This window comes from Ziziphus jujuba, chromosome 9 (genome assembly GCF_031755915.1).
Source record: "Ziziphus jujuba cultivar Dongzao chromosome 9, ASM3175591v1".
Classification (NCBI taxonomy): domain Eukaryota; kingdom Viridiplantae; phylum Streptophyta; class Magnoliopsida; order Rosales; family Rhamnaceae; genus Ziziphus; species Ziziphus jujuba.
In genome coordinates, this window is record NC_083387.1 from 28,332,913 (window position 1) to 28,354,641 (window position 21,729).

Below are 21,729 nucleotides of genomic sequence, written 5' to 3' on the forward strand. Positions count from 1 at the left end.
ACTTCTCAAAATTTAGATATAATCAAAAGCAGCTTAGTAATAATTTTATATTAGTAATGATTCCAATAATGATCATTATCAGAGAAAAATAACAGAACTAACATATATAGAATGTCATATAATATTTGGCTTGGAAAGAAAGAGAGAATATTAAACGAAAGATGCCAAAGGATCGTTGGTTAAAGATTTTTCTAATTAATTAAGCCGAAACTTCTGGTTCATTTAGCAACAGAAATTTCAGTCTTTATTTTATATACTCACATATATAAAACCAAACCACGAAAATGGGAATCGTCTTCCTCAATTATATGTAGCTTTATTTCTTTTTCTGACTTTTAACTATTTTTTTCTTATATGAACCCTTGAAAATTACAGTCAACATAAAAACAAGTATGTAAAGCATTTATTATAATTACGTTTTGGCTTTTTGAAACGGTGAGAAAGCAATCAAGGAGGGCAAATAGTGAAAGTCAAATATATTATAATATAATTATATTGATATATATTTTTATGGTTGAGGCAGTTTTGACGGTTGCATTACATTATATATCTTTTTTTTTTTTTTTCGGTTTATGTATCTTCTAGAACCCATTGAATTGATACTCGTTCGGTAATATTGGAATAAATATTAATCCCAAATCCCAAATAAAAGACAAAAAAAGGAATCTTTTTTTAAAAAAAATAATAATAAAAAAACAAATAAAAGAGTTCCCCATTTTGAATTCCTCTTATATGCCTCTTTCCTAACATCCTCCTATTTCTTGTTCACAAAAATTTGTCAGTCAACGGTCTTCTATTTCCTCCTATTTACGAAAGGCCAATTTGAAATCCCGTCCAATAAGTTGGTTGGTCAACCACGCCACGCGGCATTAACCCAAATGCTTATACATATATATATTCCACCATGAAAACTCTGTTCCCGCTCAAAACCCTCATGCTTCTTCTTTTTCTTCCTCCTCCTCCTCCTCCACAGAATTTTACTCATTGAAAAAAGAACGATGGATAAACTAACACAATACCAGAGAGTTTTCAATCACTTCGACAGCAATGGAGACGGGAAGATATCGCCGTTGGAGCTAAAACAATGCGTCGAGGCTATAGGTGGGGAGCTAACGGAAGAGGAGGCAGAGGCGGCGGTGGAGTGTTTGGACATGGATGGAGATGGGTTGCTTGGTTTGGATGACTTTGTGAAGTTTGTGGAAGGAGGTGGAGAGGAAGAGAAGGTGAGTGTTTTGAAAGAGGCTTTTAAGATGTATGAAATGGAAGGTTGTGGTTGTATAACTCCTAAAAGTCTCAAAAGGATGTTGAGTAGACTTGGAGAGTCTACCACCGTTGATCAGTGTGAGGTGATGATTTCTAGATTTGATCTCAACGGTGATGGTGTTCTCAATTTTGATGAATTTAAGGTCATGATGTTGTGATTAATAATATTATGGCTTTTTGTTGGTTTTTTTTTTCATTTTGTTCATTGATCGATCTTTGATTCGTTGATTGTTTGGTGGGTGTTTAATTGGTTCGTAGTTGATGGATGAATAATTAGTTATGTATATGAACTTTAAAAACCCAATATATTACGTGTATCATATAAAAAATATATTTGTGGATCTATGTGTTTTTATATACTTTTAAATTTTTTTTTTTTTCCCTAATCAGTAAACAAAACAAAGATATGGATTTGAAGGCCTAATATGTTTAAGCTTGAAACTACCAAGGAAAAGAAAAATGAATAAAATAATGATAACAAGTATATTAGTTTTCTTTTGTACAAAAAAAAAATAATAATAATAATAATTATGGAAACAAGTACACAGTATTTAAATGAGAAAAAAATGTATACAATTAAAAAATATTTTCTATTTTTTTTTTTATCTTAATTCTGATTTTCCTTTTTCTCTTACATAAGTTTCTTACTTGTCGGAAAAACTCAAGTGTCATATGTGTTTGATCTTTTTTTTTTTTCTTTTCTTTTTTTTTTTTATCATTTGCAAAATTTCTCAACTCTCCTCTTTTATTTTGTGTTCCAAATCCATATCTTCTTAAATATAAACGGTTCATTAACTAAATCAATTTCACTTAGCACATGTTAACTCATTTACTTGCTAAAAACCAACTTTAAATTTAAAATTGAGTGAGGAGAACAAACTTCTTTCTCTATAGGCCATAACCAATCCTTTTTTTTTTTTTTGTTTTTTCAAATGTGAATTCAAAGCGAAGAGATTCAAATTCATATAGTATAGGAAAATGATAACTTTCTCATTAACTTGGGTCTAAAAGATTTTCACCCAATGGGTTGTTGATATAAGCTTCTTTATGGACATATCTGGACAGAGTGGAGTCTCTGGACCAACATCGAGTTTGGGACCATGTTTTAACCTTATCGATCCTTCTTTCTTCTCTTGCATCTATCATATCGATCAATTATAACATTACATTTAAGCTTAGATTAGTTAGATTTTTTACAACCAAAAAAAAAAAAAGTTTCCAAGAAATCAATTTTCTTTCTAGTATTTTAGTTAGTAGTAAGAAAATGTCATATTTAAATGCAAAAAAAAAAAAAAAACTATGGAGACTGTCATAATGAACAAAACATATAATACTAATTGCATCTAATAATGATGGATCTTTCAAAGGAACGAGTTTATTCTAGATTTTTGCCTTTATTGATTATTAAATTCCTTATGGATCCATATTTTTTAATTACAAAAAAATATATACAAACATCTAAAAATTACACTGTTTCAAAAAAAAGAAAAAAAAAGAAAATCTCAAATTCTTATTAAGTCTTACACAAATCAAACGAAGTATAGAGTCCAATAAATTTGGAGATCACAATTCTTTATTTTATTTATTTTTTGCGACGTGCTGTATTAGGCATCACTTTAGTCAACAGTACTCAAGAATAAATTAGACATTGCAAGCAACATTCAAACCGATAGCTAGCTACATTGTCATACTGTAATGATTATTCCATGAATAAAGTTCAAATCCTGGCTTAATCAATATCATTTTAATTTAGAACTGCACAGTATTCCACACTTTAGATTCCAATGCATTTTTGCCACGTAGCTCCAATGAAGTTTCCCACAGACTTTTACAAACAATATATATTTGTTATTTAGTATCTGGTACATTACTTTAATAGATGTATCTATCATGTACTTCATTGACTTATATCGTCCAAACAATGTGTATACTTCAATTTTAACGTCAACAAAAAAATGCAAGACCGAACAAGCATTAATGTGTTGCTAATAGCTACTCTCTTTAGATTAAGTAACAAAAAAGTCTCAAAAGAAAGAGTAAGCAAACGGGTAATTATTCCAGAAAAACAGAGAGAATACAGAGTTTGCGAAACCTGCCCTTTTTAGTAATCAATTCTTAATTACATATTTACAAGAACCCCACCGCCCCCAAAAAAAGCATACAACAAAAATAAAAACTTAAAAATTCTTCAAAAAATAATGATTCTAAAGTGTGTCCCTGGATCCATGAACAGTGGTTGCAGCTGCCTTGACTAAAGGTTTTGAAGAGCTCTCTGTCATCAAATTATGCTCTCCCTGATCTTGTGAATCTTCATTGATCAATCTTGATATTTTCTCTATAATTTCTTCCACACTTGGTCTCAGAGAAGGCTCTTCTTCAATGCAAACTCTAGCAAGATTAGCCATTGAAAGAGCTGCATCAAAACTGTAATTCTCTCCCAATGCATTATCCATCCAATCTCTCAATTCTTGACCACCATTTTCTGACTCCAAAATGGGCTTGATTTTCTCTGCCAGCCAAATACTTCCACCTCCTTTCTCATTTGGTCTGGAAATCGGTGTTTGCCCTGATAATACCTCTAGTAAAACCACCCCATAAGCAAATATGTCTAGGCTTGGTGAAATAATGCCTTGGTGAATATATTCAGGAGCCAAATAGCCTAGACTCCAAGAAGCAGGGTTGGTGGAATAGAGATTTGGGTCCTCAGCAGTATCATTTTCTGCACACCTTGCCATGCCAAAATTCCCAAGCTTTGCATTGAATTCTTCGTCTAAGAAGATGTTCCGGGTCTTCACGTTTCGATGAACGTAAACGGGATCCATTACCTGGTGCATATACTGCAAAGCCATGGCAACATCAAGACAGATCTTCAACCTTTGGCTCCATGTCAAGAAGCAATAGCAGGAGGCAATGAATTGGTTTTTGATTGCCAATCCTCCATGGAGCCAATCTTTTAACGAACCATTTCTGGCGTACTCGAAGACCAGGAATGAATCAGACCCCTCGTTTAAGCATGTTCCCAACAATCTGAGTATGTTGGGATGGTGATGGATTGCATCGATGAAGAATCCGAAATCAATCTTCGGAATGATTTCTGGTTGTATGCGCTTTACTGCCAGGTTCTTCCCATTTAGACGGCCATTGTAGACAGAACCTCCAATGTGGTTGCTGGAATGGAAATTCTCTGTTGCTTTTCTTAGTTCTTCAATGGTGTAAGTCTCCAAAAGAGCCTTATGATGCGCTTTGATGTTGCTGCTGATTTGATTGTCTAGAGCCTCCTGATGAGACCCATCAAATGAGACTTTCTTCTCACTTGTAGTTCTTACACTCTGACTCAGCTGTTGAAGCTCAAGATCTTGTCCTTTGCTTATCGAACAACTAGTCTGTTTCCTCTTCTTCAATTGGATCAGCAAAAAAGCTGCCGCAACTGCAATACTAACACCAACTAAGATTCCACTTAGAGCAATATACAATGCAATCTTCCACATATTGGATTTTTTCTTGGGTGGACCAATTACTGGGATACTTGTTCCTGGGAAACGCAAATTTGGTTCATGGGGTTTTGCTAAGGATCCAATTATAGGCTTCCCATTGAGTGGAATCAAGATAGATGTAAGAGGAACTAAGTTTTCAGGGATGAAGGGTGCTAATGATCTGTTATTTGCAGAGATAATAGCTTCTCTTGTGGTATTGAAATTAACAGCTAAGTTGCAAATTGTATCACCTTGATTTACTGGATAACTCAGCAGGAGTTTTGATGGTGAAGCAGCTTCAGATGAAGGACAGGCACATCTCAATGGGATTAGCAGCCTGACTTTATCATCAAGATTCCGAGGTGAGATTCCCGGGTTCTTTTCTTGGATCGCTTTGCAGGTTGTCAAACCCTCCAATGATTCAGCAATGCCATCAAAGCTCTCCCCTTTGGTTGTGGTTTTGGTCAATTCAGCTTGAAACAGCCCTCCGTTGCATTTGCAATCAATAGGTATCAGCAAAGGCTGATCCTTTGGAAGAAACTCAGTGCGTGCAGAAAACCCATTTGCTTCGGCAATGGCAAGCCGATCGATTCCCAAGTAGAAGCTGAGGTTGAAAAGAGAAGAGAAGTATGAGTTTGTTCTGAGAATTGCAAAAGTCCCACACTTTTCTACTGAATTTCTATTGCAATGATAGCCAGAAGCATCTGGAGAAGAGTTCTCACAGCTTAAAAAGGTCTGACTAAATGTGGGGACAAATAGCCAAATGAATAGGACCAAAGCTTTCAAGTACTGGAGCTTACTGATCTGAGCAGCCATGCCTATGACCACTTTACTCACTCTCCCCAACATAGAAAACCAACCAAACCCCTATTAAAAATTAGGAGATTTCTAGCTTTGAGAGAATGGCTATTTTGGATCCATACGAGATAAGAGTAAAAAAATAAAGAGTATTTATCAAAGCTGTTTCGTAGACAGGATTCTTGGGGATGACAAAGAAAATTCTATATTTTTATCAATCTCATCACTCCTGCTGTTTGGTTAATCCCCTAATCTTGGACCTTGTTTCCAATTGCTAGGAGAGGGTGGCTATGTATCCCAATGTTTCAATTCACAGTTCTAATCTCAGAGGTACTCTATCCACTATCCTTCTAACTACTTCAGAGGTTTCTTGGGCTTCAAACCACCTTATAAATATATACATAAACATGTGAATGTATATGTGTACAGTACAAACATGCTTCCATGTATACTATTGCTAGTATGCTCACTGAATGATACCACATATGCATGCAAATAGCATGATAGTTTCGGTCACATATATAAACATGCATGCATCCATGCATATGTGGATGATGAATAAATTGACTATATGCAATGGATTTCTTAGATTGATTGGATACCCCAGAGAAAGTGGTAGCTTAGTCAGAATATCATATTTAAGAGTATCCCAATGCCTGAAAAATATGAGGACGTATGAAAATTCACGTCAATCCAAGACATGGGTCACTTTCAAAAATTAATTTTTCTTAAGTTTAATTGTTGAATTTAATCTGTTTATTCATTTTGTGTGAGCTTTGCTTTTTGAAGGGAGGGTTTGGTCAGTGTGCATTTGCATATATACTAAATTGCAGGTTTTCCTGATTATTAATCTGAGATCTTTGGATTAATTAAAATGTACTCATCAGGATTAATCCTTGTAAATCATGACAAAAGGAACCAAATCAAACACATGCTAAATGTGGAGCTCTTAAAGAGGAAGGAAAAACAGAAGGCTGTAAATGGTGTTTAAACTTAATAGGCCAGAGAGCTATTAATCAAAAGTTAAATTTATCCATACGAAATCCCTGGAGTTCTACTTTTTCCACAGTGAAATAATAATTGCCAGCATGATTTTGTGAAAAGGGTAGCGATAAAAATGATGTAGGATTTGGAAAGGTATTGGAAATTGCGGAAAAAAGAAGGAAGAGACATATCCATGCTAGGTAAAGCTGAGGCATGAAAGTGAAGCTTAGGTTGATAGGTCAGATTGGCCATTAATATCCCAAGTTGACAAGTACCATTATCTCAAAAAGAAAGCAGCGACATACAGACAATAGTCCTCCTCATTCTCCATAATATAAAATCTGCTCTGCTTACATATAAAACGGATATACATGCAGTTGCTGATATTAAATTTTAATTTTATCTAAAAAGATGACACTACAAAATATTTAATTAATTAGGTAAAGCTATTCCTATATATAAACTAATAAGAAAAAGCAATGAAAAGGGTAAGGAAAAGCCTTTATCCGTGATTAGCTCACTCAATTAGAAAATTCATAGAGATTTGTGCTAAAAGAGATCTGTATTAAAGTTTGTTTATTTATTTATTTTAGAAAATCAAAGTACAAAGTAGCTATTGGACTTGTAAAGGTCATAACATATCTCATGGACTGGTAAACAGAACCAGAACAAAATTTCCCACAACCTGGTACTCATTTTAGGAGGCAATAATTCTTTGCTCTCGTAAAAATAATGGAGGGATTCACTAGAAACTCACAATATTTGCTAGCATAAAAGCACAAATACTAAAAACCACTCCAATTTAATAAAACAAAATTGGTATAAAAAGTCTTTGATTAGTGTTCCTTAATCAGCATATATATGCATGGAAAGTATGGATGTGTGCCTTTCACGCTAAAGAGAGATTATGATGAAGTAGTAGAAAATGTATGTACTTTGTCTAAAAGCCAAAAAGATCCCAAATACCAATAAACCGAAAGTAGTGGGAAATAAATTAAAGGGTGAGAGAATATATATGCACGTGAGAGCACGTGCTAACCACTTTGTGATCGTAGGTTTAACTAGTAGAGATTCATTACAAAGCACAAATTTGGGACTTTGAAGCCTGCCCTCCAATATTATCAAGCACCATCACCAATGTATAGCCTCAGGTGATTATTAAGCTAAGTTTTTTTAAGACCTCCATCTCAAAACAATCCCACAAACTAATTAAACACTAAAAATCTTATTTCACTGATCTCAGCTCCTACGAAGATATTTTTGTCTACTGCTATGTTTTTTTTTTTTTTTTTTTTTGGCGTTTCTCTTCCATTTTCTCTTTTGCTATTTCTTTTTCCTTATCACGTGGATTCTGGTTTGTTTTACTATTTAAAAAATAAAAAGAATAAAAAATAAGGGGGAAAAAAAAAAGAACCGAATATCTCAAAGATTAGTTAAATGTTAAAGCTCAAAAGGATATAATATTATATAAGTAATCTAGAATAAGACACCCAAATAGCCCTTTTGGCTTTTACTCTATAGTAAATAATCTGTAACAAAAGAATTCACCCAAAAAAAAAGAAAAAAAAGGCAAAAAGAAAAAGAGAAACCCTGATCATGATATATTGATTTGTGGATTATAAACCGGTATACTTGTGTGGAAACAACGGCTAGCCAAATTGAAAAGTAATATAGAAAAAGTTAAAACATTGGGAACCAAAAATGGTTAGATCTCATATTATATATTTATAGTGAAAGTGCCTCGAAAATAAACTTCTTGTGTGTCCAACAAATCCTGATCACGTGCTTCTCATATATAACTACATAAATTTATATATGTAGATGGATCTAATTGGATCACTTTATTAACTTCTTAGTCGTGTTTCATGAGAGAAGATATAATATTTCTTTAATATGTGAAACAAAAACAAAAATAAATTATCTGGTGTCCATGGAAACGAATTTATTATTGGCTTAAATTATATAATTGATAAGACACACAGGGAAATTGATGTCAAAGGAGTCTGCTGTGGAAGAACCAGCAGCAAACAATGTCCACGCAAGATGCTCGACAGCTTCTGCAAAATCCTTTGTTTAGTCTCTGTCTCTGTGGATTAATTCGTTTGGTCAAAAATACACATGTAATAGTATTATTAACTTATGGTTAAATTACAAAAATCGATCATATTACTTCAATCATATCTGTAATTTTCTTTCTGTTTTGTTTTCCTTCTTCTTTTTTTTTTTTTTTTCTTTCTTTTTTTTTTTGGTAGAACTACATGATATCGGACAATGTTGATTTACTTAAATTAGAAATTCCATTTTGATGAAGTTGATAAAAACAGAAAGAAAATATGGACGACTATTTTCTCCAACGATCCAAGCAATATTTGACCATATTTATATCATAAATCTTATAAATGTCCATTTGATATAGGGATGATGATTTCTGTAATTAACATAATATGTGGATTTTTAACGTAAGGGCTAGGGCCCATTTGCACCACTAAGCTGCCCTCACATGCCTTCAAGAAAAGCATTATATGGAAAGCAGGCCAAGTTGTGGATGAAATTTACCAATCCCAAGTGATATATGCTTGAGAGGCTAACTTGAAAGATCCGATTTGAATTGAAATAGATATTATTTTCTCTTTTTCCCCAGAAATCGATCAAACTTTTCAGCTAGATATTTGATAGGCATCCAAGCAAATAAAAATCTATCTTGTATCCTACTTATTCAATCTAAGATTATATAACAAAATTGGCAAGATCCAGCTGAGGAAGATTCAGCAATTTTTGGCACAAAAATATATAAGTAACAAGTTTATAATATACATAGAGATGGATACAGCAGTCTTGGCAGAGTAAATAGTTTTGTCATCAAGAAGAAATCCTGTAACACTGTAAACTAAGCCAAATCCATTATATTGTATCCAGGTGTTCTATATTTCTGTCCTTATTGCGAAAAATTCATAGACAGCAAGTGGGAAAAGCAATAAATAAATAAATAAGCTTCAAATAAGAATAGAAAGGAGACTTTAGTGGGAAATATCTTTCAAGATATCAGCATGTATTAATTCAAACAATGGTTACATATCCTCGGATGGGTCACTTATTAGACTTAGAGAAAGATAACATCGAGAAATTTATGTCATTTTATCAAAATTGGACCACAGCAATAGGGACAATAGCATAGAATACACTGTTGAAACATACAGAGAAGGATATAAAGTGAACCCGACATCAACTGATTCTTTGGGCTTCTTCAACACTATTTCGCAAAATAGATATCACTTGGGCTGGCTCAGCTGCTCCAAAAACTGAACTTCCTGCTACAATGCAGTTTGCTCCTGCTGAAGCTGCCACTTCAATGGTTGAGGGCCCCAACCCACCATCTACCTGCAAAATGAAGTTGAACTTGTTTCAATGTTGACCGATTCAGCGAATTCACATTCAGCCAAAAAAAAAAAAAAAAAACTGTAAATCTTGCTAAAAACACATATAAATACTGATAGTTATGTGCAAATATTTGTACACAAACACGGACAGTCAAATCTTGGTTCTTCATTAGGGGAGATAATAGGAGGTGACATAATAGGCAAAGACAATGGAGGAAATTTATTAAAATCTCTCATAATGGGAGCTTACAGTTGCACAAAACAAAAGGTAATTGTAGATTCTAAATGCCATTAAACATGAGGAGAACTAAATATTTAATAGGTGTAATTTTAGCTAATGAATAGAAGAAACTCTTCTAAGACCCTCTAAAAAAGTTTCCTGAAGCAAATGATCTGATTTGCCTTACCACACCGTCCTCAAAACACACAAAATGATTAGTAAACTTCACAAACATCTAATAAAATTTTCAGGAGTTAATTACCTCCTGAATTCTAACTAGAATAGGTTTCTCAATGCAAAAAATTAGGAGAAAAGTAACATGTGCATATAAGCATGAGACCAAACAAAAATCATGTGATTGGCTCAGAAAACATATAGATGACTAAAATGGAAGGACTTACTTCTATATCAAGTGCAGGGAACTTCTTTCTCAGTGTCCGCACCTATATAAAGAGAAGCAATAAAAAAATTTCAGAACTATAACAACCAAAAGAGATGCTAACCATAGGAAGATGGTAATGAAACATCAAAGAAAAAGTAATAGAAATAGAATAAAGGTATGGCACCTTATCCATTGTATCCAGCATGAACTTTTGTCCACCAAATCCAGGTTCAACAGTCATAACAAGGACCATTTCCACAGGATTTTCACTTTCAACCTATGGATTGAGAAATAATGAAAAGGAATGAGAGGATTCTCTAGGGTAGGATTTTACTGGTAGAATAGTGCATAAAATAATAAATATATTTTGATCTTTCCCTCAACAGCTTAGAAATGGACATGCTTCCACTCCAATCATTGCATTTCCAGGTAAGCAGAAAGGGAGGAAGAGTAAGTTAAAAATAAAGAAGACACACCAGAGGAAAAACTTCTTCGATGGGTGTCCCAGGCTTTAATGCCACGCCTGGCCTCATGCCCTTTGACTTAATTCTTTGGATAAGTTCTTGCCAATTTTCTACCCAAAAGAAAATTAAACAGGTAAATTAAACAAATAGTTCCTTTTAACATAAGGAAATTAAATGCACAAACAGAAAGGAAATAAAGCAAAAGAACATCTCAAACAGCATAACCTACCCTTGGACACTTCCACATGGAAAGTAAAACCTGAAGCACCAGCTTTCCCTAAAGGCTCAACATAATCAAGAGGATTTGTGACCATAAGGTGGCAATCCAAATATGCCCTGTGGTCGAATAAGAATGTTATGTCATAATATCTAGTCATAATAAGCAAGCACGCAAAGGGCATAATCTCCAAGTGAAGGAATGAAAAGAGACATTACTTTGTATGCTTCCGCAAACTCTCGATGACTGGTGCACCAATTGTTAGATTTGGGACAAAATGCCTATTAGGAAACAATAATGAATCTGAGATCATCTATGGTTTGCAACTTTCAGAAGCAAGGAATAGATAATGCAAAAGCATAAGCATAAATCCATCAAAATAATTTGGTAACTTAATGGCCTTATTAAGAGCCACAACGATAAAAATTTACTTATGGGCTCTAGTTTTGTATATACCTTCTAACTACAAAAGTTTGAATCGAGTCTTTTATAAGTTATAAATTGTAATTACAAACTGGATTCAGCAAAAAACAACAGAGAATCAAAAATGAATTTGACAGAGAAACATCACGAGTATTTACTAGCATGGAATAATTACACGATGTTCTAATTCTATTTTGTTATTCTTTATACCAGCGCTTTAAAGGATTTTCTTGCAAATTAATTAATATGTTTAAGAGTTATCATTGATTGAATTTATATTCATAATCAAAGATTCTTTACTGGGGAAAAAAAAAAAAAATTCTACATTAGAATGATCATATTAACTTCCTAGTCTTCTACAACTCAAAGGAGCCACAAGCATGATTAAGCCATTAAGTATCAAATATTACAAACTGTAATATGACTAGTAAATATAAACCCTAAACGGAATTAAACGAATATTAAAAGAGTAAAAATATAAGGCAAAGATAATCAAACCCAAATCCCAGCTTATGGAAAAAATAAGCCATAGAAATTACTGCATGAGCAAAGCACCAAAACCTACCCATCCTGCCCATCAAACATTGGCATATAATCAGTCAGTCTCAACCCAAATTACAAACTTTGAAGCCAAAAAAGATACTCAATCCGATAACGGAATTGAGAGAAGTTAACATTAAATTATTATTAGAAAAATAAAGAGAATGTTTTTGGGAGCTGATAAAGGGCGTACCATGATGTCCATGTGAAGCCAATCGGCGCCAAATTGGAGCATCCGGTGAGCCTCCGACGCCAAATTGGCGAAGTCCGACGATAACATCGACGGTGCGATTTTCGCCGCCACTCCCATTTTTTCCGACGCCTTCAACTTTCTTCTTCTCCAACCCCAACCAACCAAATCGGTTTCAGGTTCTTTCTTTCAAACACAGAACAGACGTTTCGGAAATGTGCGCGTGGTTGGTACGTTGGGTTTGGTGTAACACTTTGGGCTGCGACGTCGTTTAAGTAAAAAAAAATAAAAAATAATAATAATAATAAAAAAGGTCTAATCTTTGACTTCTGGATTGGCACAATTATTGAATGGGCTGCTAATTAAATAAACCATGTACACTGCACTTTCTATTCCCATGACCTTTCAAGTTATAATAAAAAAATAAAAAATAAAAATCACATTATGCAAACCAGTTAAACAGATTATTTACAACTTGTTGCTAGAAGGATAGTCCGTCAGCCAGCTTAGACATCTAATCACACAAAAAATTAAAAAAAAAATTAAAAAAAAAAAAACTTATATATGATCTGGTGTAAGCCACCTAATAAAAACTGGGCAACCATGTCTACAAGAATGCTAAAACGCCCATAACAGGCCCATCCTTTTATGTAATGGACTGCTGTTTAAGTTTAATGGACCTCAACTACAAGTCTTGGTTAATGGGACCCAGAAGCCCAAAACCTAAGAAATGGCGAGGAACATGCAGCAATAGAGGACAAAATTAGAGTCGGTGAGTCCATGACATTACAATTGTACACACCATATATTTTAAATGATGCATCAAAATTATGATACATAACAAAAACAAAAACATATAATGACGAAAATTAGAGGAAGCCACGTGGAAGACGCATGCGCATCTCATGTCCAAATTCTTTTTTCGATTTGAGTGATTGATTGAGATGATCGTTAATTTGGTATAATATTATTCCAAATGTTTATAGAAAAAAAAATATATATATATATATAATAATAATTATGACAAAAATGTGGTGCTAAACCACAACCACCACATATGAGATTTTTATTTTCCTTTAATTTGTTATGATATTTTGTTTTATTTAGAGAGCTAAAGAAAGAGACATTGAAAGGAGGGTGAGATGGGAAATGAGGTGGTGTGAGTGGTAATGGTGGCCCACATAAACATCTCATGATATGCATAATCGAGAGACAACAGAGTTTATATTCTTTGATGTGAATCACAAAACAACATTTGGAATTAAGCACCACTTTTGGATTTTTCATAATGTAATAAGGCTTAATTGGGACCCTCTAAGCCTAACCCAAAACCCCTCCACCATGTGGTCTTTAACTTGCAATGTGTTTTTCTATTTTGCTTTCAACTTTCTCTTCGCCGCCACGCGGAGGTCCAAACCACCTACTTTCAGCTAGTTTTTCATGAGATTGGGTTTTGGATAGAGATTTGTCATATTGATTTTTTTTTTTTTTTTTTTTTTTTGGAAAAAAGAGTTTTGTGAAAAATAAGAGCGTCCATATTTCAATTAATATGATGAAAAAAAAATGTTCTAGTTTCTTAGGAGTGTTTTTTCATTATAGTTTATTGATTTTAGAGTCATGAAATGAAAATTTAGGTAGTATTTGAGTTTTATGAAATTTTTTTAAGGACAGTATCAAGATGAATTAATTTAGGTTCATTTATCATATCTATACATGCTAAGTGGTGATGAATAAGTTGTTTTAGAAGAAAATGCAAATAAGAATAAAAATTTGACCCAAAAAAAAAAAAAATTCTCACTAGGGAGAAAAGTTCTTACTAACTTTATTTATAATTTAATGAAATGAACCATTAATCAATTGTATGGTCAATAGTTTAATTAAAAAATCATTAAAACTTGTTTGTTTTCTTCTGGAATTTTTTTAAAATATGAATTAAAACTTTAAAACAAAACAAAAAAAAAAAGTAAAAACTTTTTTTTTCTTACATGCATGAAAACAGAAAATTGTAGAAATTGAAAATTTTAAATTAAAAAATAATCTTGACCTGTGTTCTTCTTTCTTTCATACATATAAATTTGTTAAAGTTAATTTTTATTTTTGGTTGGAGCTCATAGGATATATAATAATCTAACTATATATAAACTAGCACATCCCACTCAAATAATCAAAACCTTTTTGTTCTATTATTTTCAAATATGAGAAATTAAATACAACTAGGGTTAAAAAAATGTTTATAGGAGCTACCTCTACTTGTTCTTCCACTCCCCCTATAAGCATGCAGCACAAAACATGATTTTCATGTAACTTCAACATCAATATTGACTTAGTTTTGGTATTTTGCCATTGAAGAAGTTTAGATAACTACCTATATATCAAAACGACATGTAAGAAAGATGGAGACGAAAAGTAATATTTTATATATAATATATATAAACTATTTATAAAAGAAAAAACAAATACCAAAACCCCAAGTGGGGAAAACTAAAACGACTTTTTTCCTTTTTAGTATTTTTTTTTTCTTTTATTCCTCTGAAGGATCTATCTGGGTTAATTGAAAGACTCTCCAACCTTCAATACTTGAGCTAACCCACAAGTTTATACCCATTGTTAGGAAGAGAAAGAAGGTCTCTAAAGGCCTAGTATTCACTAATCATCCAACCTATGTAATAGCATGCACTACCACCTAATTAATCCAAACTATTGCAAATTCTGTCGTTTTCCATGATTTGGAAAAAAAGATTTAAAAAAAAAAATGTAGTTGTGCTAGATGTGATATATCTTGAGTTAATTTTTTTTAGGATTTATGTTCTTATCTAAATAGATATGTTTGGTTCTTAAATCCAAGAGCATGATGTTAACTTGGATTAAAATATTTTCCTTTGTATGATAATTATATCTTGACAAATATGTACATGGAAATTCAAAATATGGTATTAATCAATATAAGATAATTACGATTATTTGACTATTCAGTAAGAACACATTTGAGATTAAGTTGTTGTAAGCGTTGTCATGTGAAGTTTTATATATAAACTACTATATAAACTTTTATCAAAGTAAGTTATAGATAAGGTTTGGGTTAAATCCATCATTTTCAACTTTACCCAACTGCTAATCTCAGCCTCATTTTTTTCAATTTGTCTCTACTAATGAAATCAAGACGAGTAGGCCACATCACAGAGTTGAAACGACAACACCTTTCGTTATAATAAATCATCATGCAATTCCATGTCTGCTATCCATCATACACTAAGCCTATCAGCCTAGCTCCTTCCAACAATCCTACTTAGCTTCAACTCGGTTCAAGCTTTTTTTCTTTTCTTTTTTTTTTTTTTGGGCCATGGCCATGTCTACCTCCTGGTTTTTGCTTTCAAGTTCGTTGGACAAACTTTTTCACGGAAAAAATTAGAAAAAAGTTCGTTGGACAAACTTAATGAAAACCCAAACTCAAGAAAACAGAACTAGCTAGATTATTTAAAAGGAAAGCTAATAGAAAGAGAATTAAATAATAAGAATTCCAAGGTGGGAATGACAAACTTGATCAAAACACCCAAACTCAGAAAACACAAGGAGATTGAAAAGAGCCTTATAAGAGGAAAAAATAAAAATAAAAGAAAAGAGAATTAAATAATAAGATTTCCATGGTGGGAATAGGCAACTTTCTCAAAGATGATAAAGAATGTGATTCAAAGTCATGGAATGGATTCAAAGCAATGAATATGTTGAGGTGAAAGATGAGTGGTTGGGAAATTTGTTTATTTAATTTATTTTTGCATTGGACATCTGCATAATGTGCATATGATTATGATTACTTTATAATTTTTTTATTTTATTCAAAAAAAAAAAAAAAATTGTGCACTTTTATGCTATGAAGATGCTGAGGTCAACTTTATGACCCACAGCTAGCACCAATTCTCAAGCATTCGTTAGGTTTTGGCCGGTAAGCCTCTTTGCTGTTAACATTTGACAAATCCCAAACTTCCATGTTATCTATTTCCAATTCTCTTATTTTACTATTTACAACAAAAGAGAATAAATTATTTTGTACCACAATTCTCTAATATCGGTATATTATATTTTTTATTTTGACAAATATTTATGAAAACGGACGTCTTATATGAAACCCCAGTATTTTTTATTTATTTATTATTTTGGATCATTCCCAGTATTTAATTTTGAAAAGAAAGAGATTAATATTTGTTACTCATACATCATTGAATATGTAAAGTGATAAAAAAAAATCCATATAAAAGAACAAAATCTCATCTCATGGTGAAAAAATGTCAGAGATTTCCAGCTAGAATTTAAAAGCATAATAAAATGATTTGACTCATCTGATTCCCACTAAATTATTCTAAAAACGTTTTTAAGAAACAAATATTTTAATCATCATTAATAACACAAAGTTTTTACAAACTTTATCTCCTCATATCCATTATTATCAACCATCTTTCATCACCAAAATCAACTTATATTTCTTAATAAGGTATACGTGGATACTCATTCATTATTTTCCACCAAAGTAAATAAATATTTGCACATGGAAAATAAATAAAATAAAAAGATGAGAAAAGTAATGAGAGAGAGAGAGAGAGAGCCCATGGAAGTCTAAAAAGGCCAGCTTTACACAACATTCATTCACAGGTCTCAAAACTCAAAGTCAGATTTTTTTTTTTTTTTACGGTAGGACCCACGTTCCCACCAAATTATTACCCAATAAAAAATTTAAAATAAAAAATAAATAAATTTACAATCTCAAAAGTGGGTCCCACCCTGTAAATCTCCCACATAATTCAGAGGGACTCATACAGAGCACCTTGTGATGTATAACTTCACTTTCAAGGCCACTCTCTCTCTCTCTCTCTCTCTCTCTCTCTCCTCTCTCTCTCTTTCATATTTTCTTTGCAAAGGCAAATTCCTCCCACTACTTCAGTATAACGCCAAAAGACTAAAGAAACGCCTTCTCTTCTTCCTTCTTCAATCAAACTCTTCTTTAGTCTCTCTATCTCTCTCCCTGTAAAAAATAAAAAATAAAAAGCCTTTTTTTTCTTTTTTTCTTTTTCATTTGTGTATATGGGTGCGTGATGTTCAGAGAGATATTATTGGGTTAGAGAAAAAAGATAGAGAGAGCGAGAAGAGAGATTAGAAATGGGTTCGTGTGCTTCGGTTCATAGAGACACGGAATCAGCCATGAAGGTGAGATTGTCGTTTGGGTCCAAAACCGACAAGCTCGTAATTCCAGCATCACCTGTTAAGGAAAAACCAGCCAATGAGGATCGTCGGATTAAGGATGTTGTTCTTAAATCTCAATGGTCTCCGGCTCGGTCTCCCACCACTTTTACTGACCACGGTATTATAAAAGCCTTGTTCAGACTTTTTTTTTTAATTTTTATTTTTCGCCGTCGTACTTGGTCAAAGAAATCAAATAGTTTTTTTTTTTTCTTTTTTTGATCTTCTGGTGAAACAAAAATAAAAAGGTATTTTTACTTTTTCTATTTTGCTACTACATACTCAATTTGGATTTTTTTTTTTGTTTTTCTTTTTTTTTTGTTTCATATATGCGTGTATATATGAGTTTTACATTTGTATACCTACGATTGTACGTATATCTTTGGCTTACTTTGTTGAGGACGTAAAGTTGCTTGTTTGAAGATCTTGGTTGAATTCCTTTTTTTTTTTTTTCCCGAGGTTTTTTATGGTCTGATTTTTGCTTGGTTTTATTGTGTCTGTCTTCCCTCAATTTTTTTTTTTTTTCCTCTTTCGTCCTTTTATTTCTCTGTTCATCAATCTTATGGTTGACTTGTTACATGAAATTCATTTTCTCTTTTTTTTAAAAAAATATATATATATATAATTTCCGTGATGGTAAATTGCTTTACATGTTTAAGATACTATCATCTAGATTTTCAGGCATGATTTTAGTTGTCTGAAGAGTACCCCTTTTTATTTATTTATTTTTTATATATGCATTTTTAATTCTGTATATCAAGCTTTATTCTTAATTTTTTTTTTTTTTTTTTTAATGCTGTGACTTTTTCTTTTTGTTATAAGTAGATAAAAGTATATTTTTTGTTGTTTTACCATTTTAATCCAATTTTGGCTTTCTGGAATCTAGATTTGGAAACATTTGCTGCGGTATTAAAATGTTTGATTTATAAAAATCTCACTGTCAAGAATATACAACTGATGTGAATTGGATAAAAAATTGGTAAATTGTCTATTTCTCTGATAATGGTCCCCAGAACAACTAAGACAGCGTATTAACTTATTTTTAAGTTTCCTTGGCTATTCTTCTAAGCTGTTGCCAAATGGTTAGAGGATTTGTTGCTCATATTGGGTTTGCCTAAAAGCGTAGTGGTTGTTGGTTTTCTCCATTATCGGGACCATGGTTTAGATGAATTACATGTGGTGGGTAGGAAAAATAAAAATAAAAAATAAATAAAAAATAAAAAATCCAAGTTTGTGAAAGAAGGTATTTTGTTCCACAAGTTGGATACTACCAAAGAAGTGACAAACTAGAAGTTTTAGATTCTTTTTTCAGCTTTGGCAGCATATGAACTAGTATCCTAGATTTTCCCAGGATTAGGCCGTAGATTGGTGATGGCAATTGTCCAATGCTTTAAACAGAGTGTTGCAGAATTTTCATTATGTATGTAGAGTTGTTATCTCTAGTCAAAGATCACTCCGTATTTAATACGTATGACTTATTTTTGTGATTATGGGCCCCTTTTTTCTTCATTTCAAATTGATGTTCATCCGTGGGGCCATAAATTGTACGCGTATTTATGATATCTGTCGTGCTGTTTATTGGAGTGGCTTCATATATCATGCCCAAGTATGGATGATGGATGGACCACATTGTGCTATATGGAAGAGTATATAAAATTATTGATGAGCAATTTAAAGAAAAGAAGATAATATTGGCATGTTACATTGGATACCTTAGCGGATGAAGATTTTCCTTTAAGTTGCTCTAAAACATTAGTAAATGACCCAGAGTGTAAAAAACTTTTAGAATGCTTGAAATATTGTTTTGACCTTTTATAATATTTGGATGTGTGGTCTCCATGTAAAATAGCTCAACTTTTTCAGCCTTTTAATACTAGATCCTTCATAAACATAATGCCGTTCATTGGTCCTGAATTAAGCCACAACATTCCCTAACTTGCAAGTAACTTAGATCAAATTGACTGGTACAGCATAAACTCTGTTCTTAATGATGGCAAATGTGGTCAACCACTTTTGTTTTCACTGATTGTCCAAATTGGCTATCAATATTGGTGTAGGTCAGAATGATCTATAACTGAAGCATTTGAAAGCCGTCTTTCAGACTGTAATTTCTCGTTTTTGTTTATTCCCAGTTATTTTTGTGGCTTCTTTAGGTTTGATCTTGTGTATGCCTTGCTCCTTTCAGGTAGTAAAGAAGAAGCCTTTTTTGATTCACAGCCATGGTTGGAATCGGATTGTGAAGACTTTTATAGTGTGAATGGTGGTAAGTATATATTCAAGTACTTTGACTTGAATTGGTCTTGCAAGCAAGCTTACAGTTTTTGGCTCTCTTCATTCTGGATTGGTTGCTTTAGTTATGCTAAAAAGGACTGAGGATGCAGAATATGATAATGCCAAATTGGAACAATTGGTTTTCATCAATTTTTACATATAATCATTCATCTTGGTCTTTGTTAACTCCTTTTTATTTATTTCTAATGCAGATTTTACTCCATCTCGTGGCAGTACCCCTGTCCATCAAAGCATCCCTACGCCAGGGTCTTCTCAAGTAAACAAAAACCTTATTCTGGACAGAATTCCTGGTTCTCTACCTCGACCGTCCCCAACACAAAAGAAAAAGAAACTAGCTGATCTTTTCCGAGAGAGCTTTGGAAATGACCAAGAATTCAACAACCGAATCTCTAGCAGCAAGGTTTTGGCCAATGGAAAGAATGAAGTTAAGCAAACACGTCTTGATCTCCCTCCAAGATCTGTGCAGGGTACGCCTTATGTCTCAGGAACTAATTCTGTATGTAGTAGTGAGAGGACAGCTAACGAAGATGTTTTAACCGAGAAGGAGAAATCGCTTAGGTCTTTGCAGTGCTGCCTTCCTAGCTTGGTTTCATGCCGCAGTTTTAGCGACAGGAAGAAGAAAATGAGCCCTCATCCTCCTATTGCTGTAAATGATAAAGCTTGATTCTGATATCTCTAGTAAAATGTAGATTGAAGAAAATACTATGGAGGCAGAAACACTCAAAACTACTCGTGTATCAGATTATGTAAAGTCCAAGATCTCTCTGCTAAGGAATATTTGTCCGAAAATTTTGCTGTATGTAAAAAAGAGACCAACTTGTTTTTATGTGAAATTATTATCAGTCAATCTAAAGGTGAAGTTACAACTACAGGATAAGATGATAGTTCCTCTCTTGACAAGAATAACCCTTCCTTCTTGTTGTTAAGAGCCAGGAAATGTAGTAATTGGTATTTCAAGTGTTTTTGCAGGTGCTTTTCTTCCCACCTGAAGAGATTTTCTTGCGGCAGAATTTGCACAATTGTTACTGTAAGCACTGAGCTGCCAGAAAATATTATCATCTGTTTTTTGGGCTGGAAGATAAAATTTATGCAGTACATAAGGGAAAAAAAATATTTAAATAAAAAGAAAAAAAGAGTTTCTGGGAGGGAAATCCCTTTTTTCCTCCTTTATATTGATATGCATTGTACCATTTTGAGTTTGGACTCATGGGAGCCTTGTGAATTGATACAGCTTATGGCATGTACGACATTTTTTTCACTTAGTAATTGAACGTGTGGCAGTCCATTGATCATGGACACCGCATGATTACACAGTGGGATTGAATACCCTAAACCAGTAAAGCTTCTGACACTCTCTACTCTTTGTTACAACTCTGGAAGCATGAAAGTAATTTATATTATTTCATTGAATTTTTAATTAAGACTGTATTATGGTGATCCTCCATTGTGGCAACTTTCAACCTTTTATGGATGTAGCTTATACTCTACTATAATCTAGTGATGTATCTAGGTTCTGTACGCATAAGCTAATTTCTGCACAAGAATTAGAATTTTTACTTGAGAGAAAACCAACCAAACCAACCAAACCAACTATTGTTCCATTTAACAAAAAGTTTTCCTAGGCCTTCTAATATTTGAAATTAAAAATTTAACAACCATATCTCTATAAACCAACTTGAAAAAGCCATCAATCACATGGTGTAATGAGGAACTTAAATAGTGGTACTCCTCTGTCCTGGTCAGAGCTCAACCACTTTATCAAGCTATCTATTAACATTTGGGTACAATGGTACATGGTACTCAACGTTTAAAAACATGTGTAAAATCTACATTCTACCTTTACATAAGAGCCTTTGTATAAGAGTGAAGCGTGGTAC

The 21,729-nt window shown here is 33.0% G+C and overlaps 4 protein-coding genes across 6 annotated transcripts; 2 read left to right on the plus strand and 2 right to left on the minus strand.

The window, feature by feature from the left end:
• The first annotated feature begins 911 nt into the window (after positions 1-911).
• LOC125424254 (putative calcium-binding protein CML23) lies at positions 912-1,606 on the plus strand. Its single transcript, XM_016038272.4, has one exon. It carries the CDS (start codon positions 999-1,001, stop codon positions 1,419-1,421), a length of 423 nt encoding a protein of 140 aa, XP_015893758.2. The 5' UTR covers positions 912-998; the 3' UTR covers positions 1,422-1,606.
• A 952-nt stretch (positions 1,607-2,558) lies between these two features.
• On the minus strand, positions 2,559-5,909 carry LOC107427829 (protein LYK2). 2 transcript variants are annotated; one of them, XM_060820295.1, is made up of 2 exons: positions 4,988-5,909; positions 2,559-4,690 (listed from the first exon to the last, which is right to left on the minus strand). In XM_060820295.1, the coding sequence occupies exons 1-2, from the start codon at positions 5,583-5,585 to the stop codon at positions 3,468-3,470; spliced, it is 1,821 nt and encodes a 606-aa protein (XP_060676278.1). In that variant the 5' UTR covers positions 5,586-5,909; the 3' UTR covers positions 2,559-3,467. The 2 variants fall into 2 exon arrangements, with proteins under 2 accessions (XP_060676278.1, XP_015893713.3); XM_016038227.4 differs by having other exon boundaries at positions 2,559-5,909.
• Positions 5,910-9,534: 3,625 nt separating this feature from the next.
• LOC107427868 (ribulose-phosphate 3-epimerase, cytoplasmic isoform) lies at positions 9,535-12,594 on the minus strand. 2 transcript variants are annotated; one of them, XM_060811642.1, is made up of 8 exons: positions 12,335-12,594; positions 12,100-12,171; positions 11,397-11,459; positions 11,191-11,297; positions 10,974-11,071; positions 10,682-10,774; positions 10,517-10,558; positions 9,535-9,896 (listed from the first exon to the last, which is right to left on the minus strand). In XM_060811642.1, exons 2-8 carry the CDS (start codon positions 12,168-12,170, stop codon positions 9,741-9,743), a joined length of 630 nt encoding a protein of 209 aa, XP_060667625.1. In that variant the 5' UTR covers position 12,171; positions 12,335-12,594; the 3' UTR covers positions 9,535-9,740. The 2 variants fall into 2 exon arrangements, with proteins under 2 accessions (XP_060667625.1, XP_015893756.1); XM_016038270.4 differs by having other exon boundaries at positions 12,167-12,171; positions 12,335-12,593.
• A 4,583-nt stretch (positions 12,595-17,177) lies between these two features.
• On the plus strand, positions 17,178-20,721 carry LOC125424255 (uncharacterized protein At3g27210). Its single transcript, XM_016038276.4, has 3 exons — positions 17,178-17,681; positions 19,746-19,823; positions 20,044-20,721. Exons 1-3 carry the CDS (start codon positions 17,480-17,482, stop codon positions 20,514-20,516), a joined length of 753 nt encoding a protein of 250 aa, XP_015893762.2. The 5' UTR covers positions 17,178-17,479; the 3' UTR covers positions 20,517-20,721.
• Positions 20,722-21,729: the final 1,008 nt, after the last annotated feature.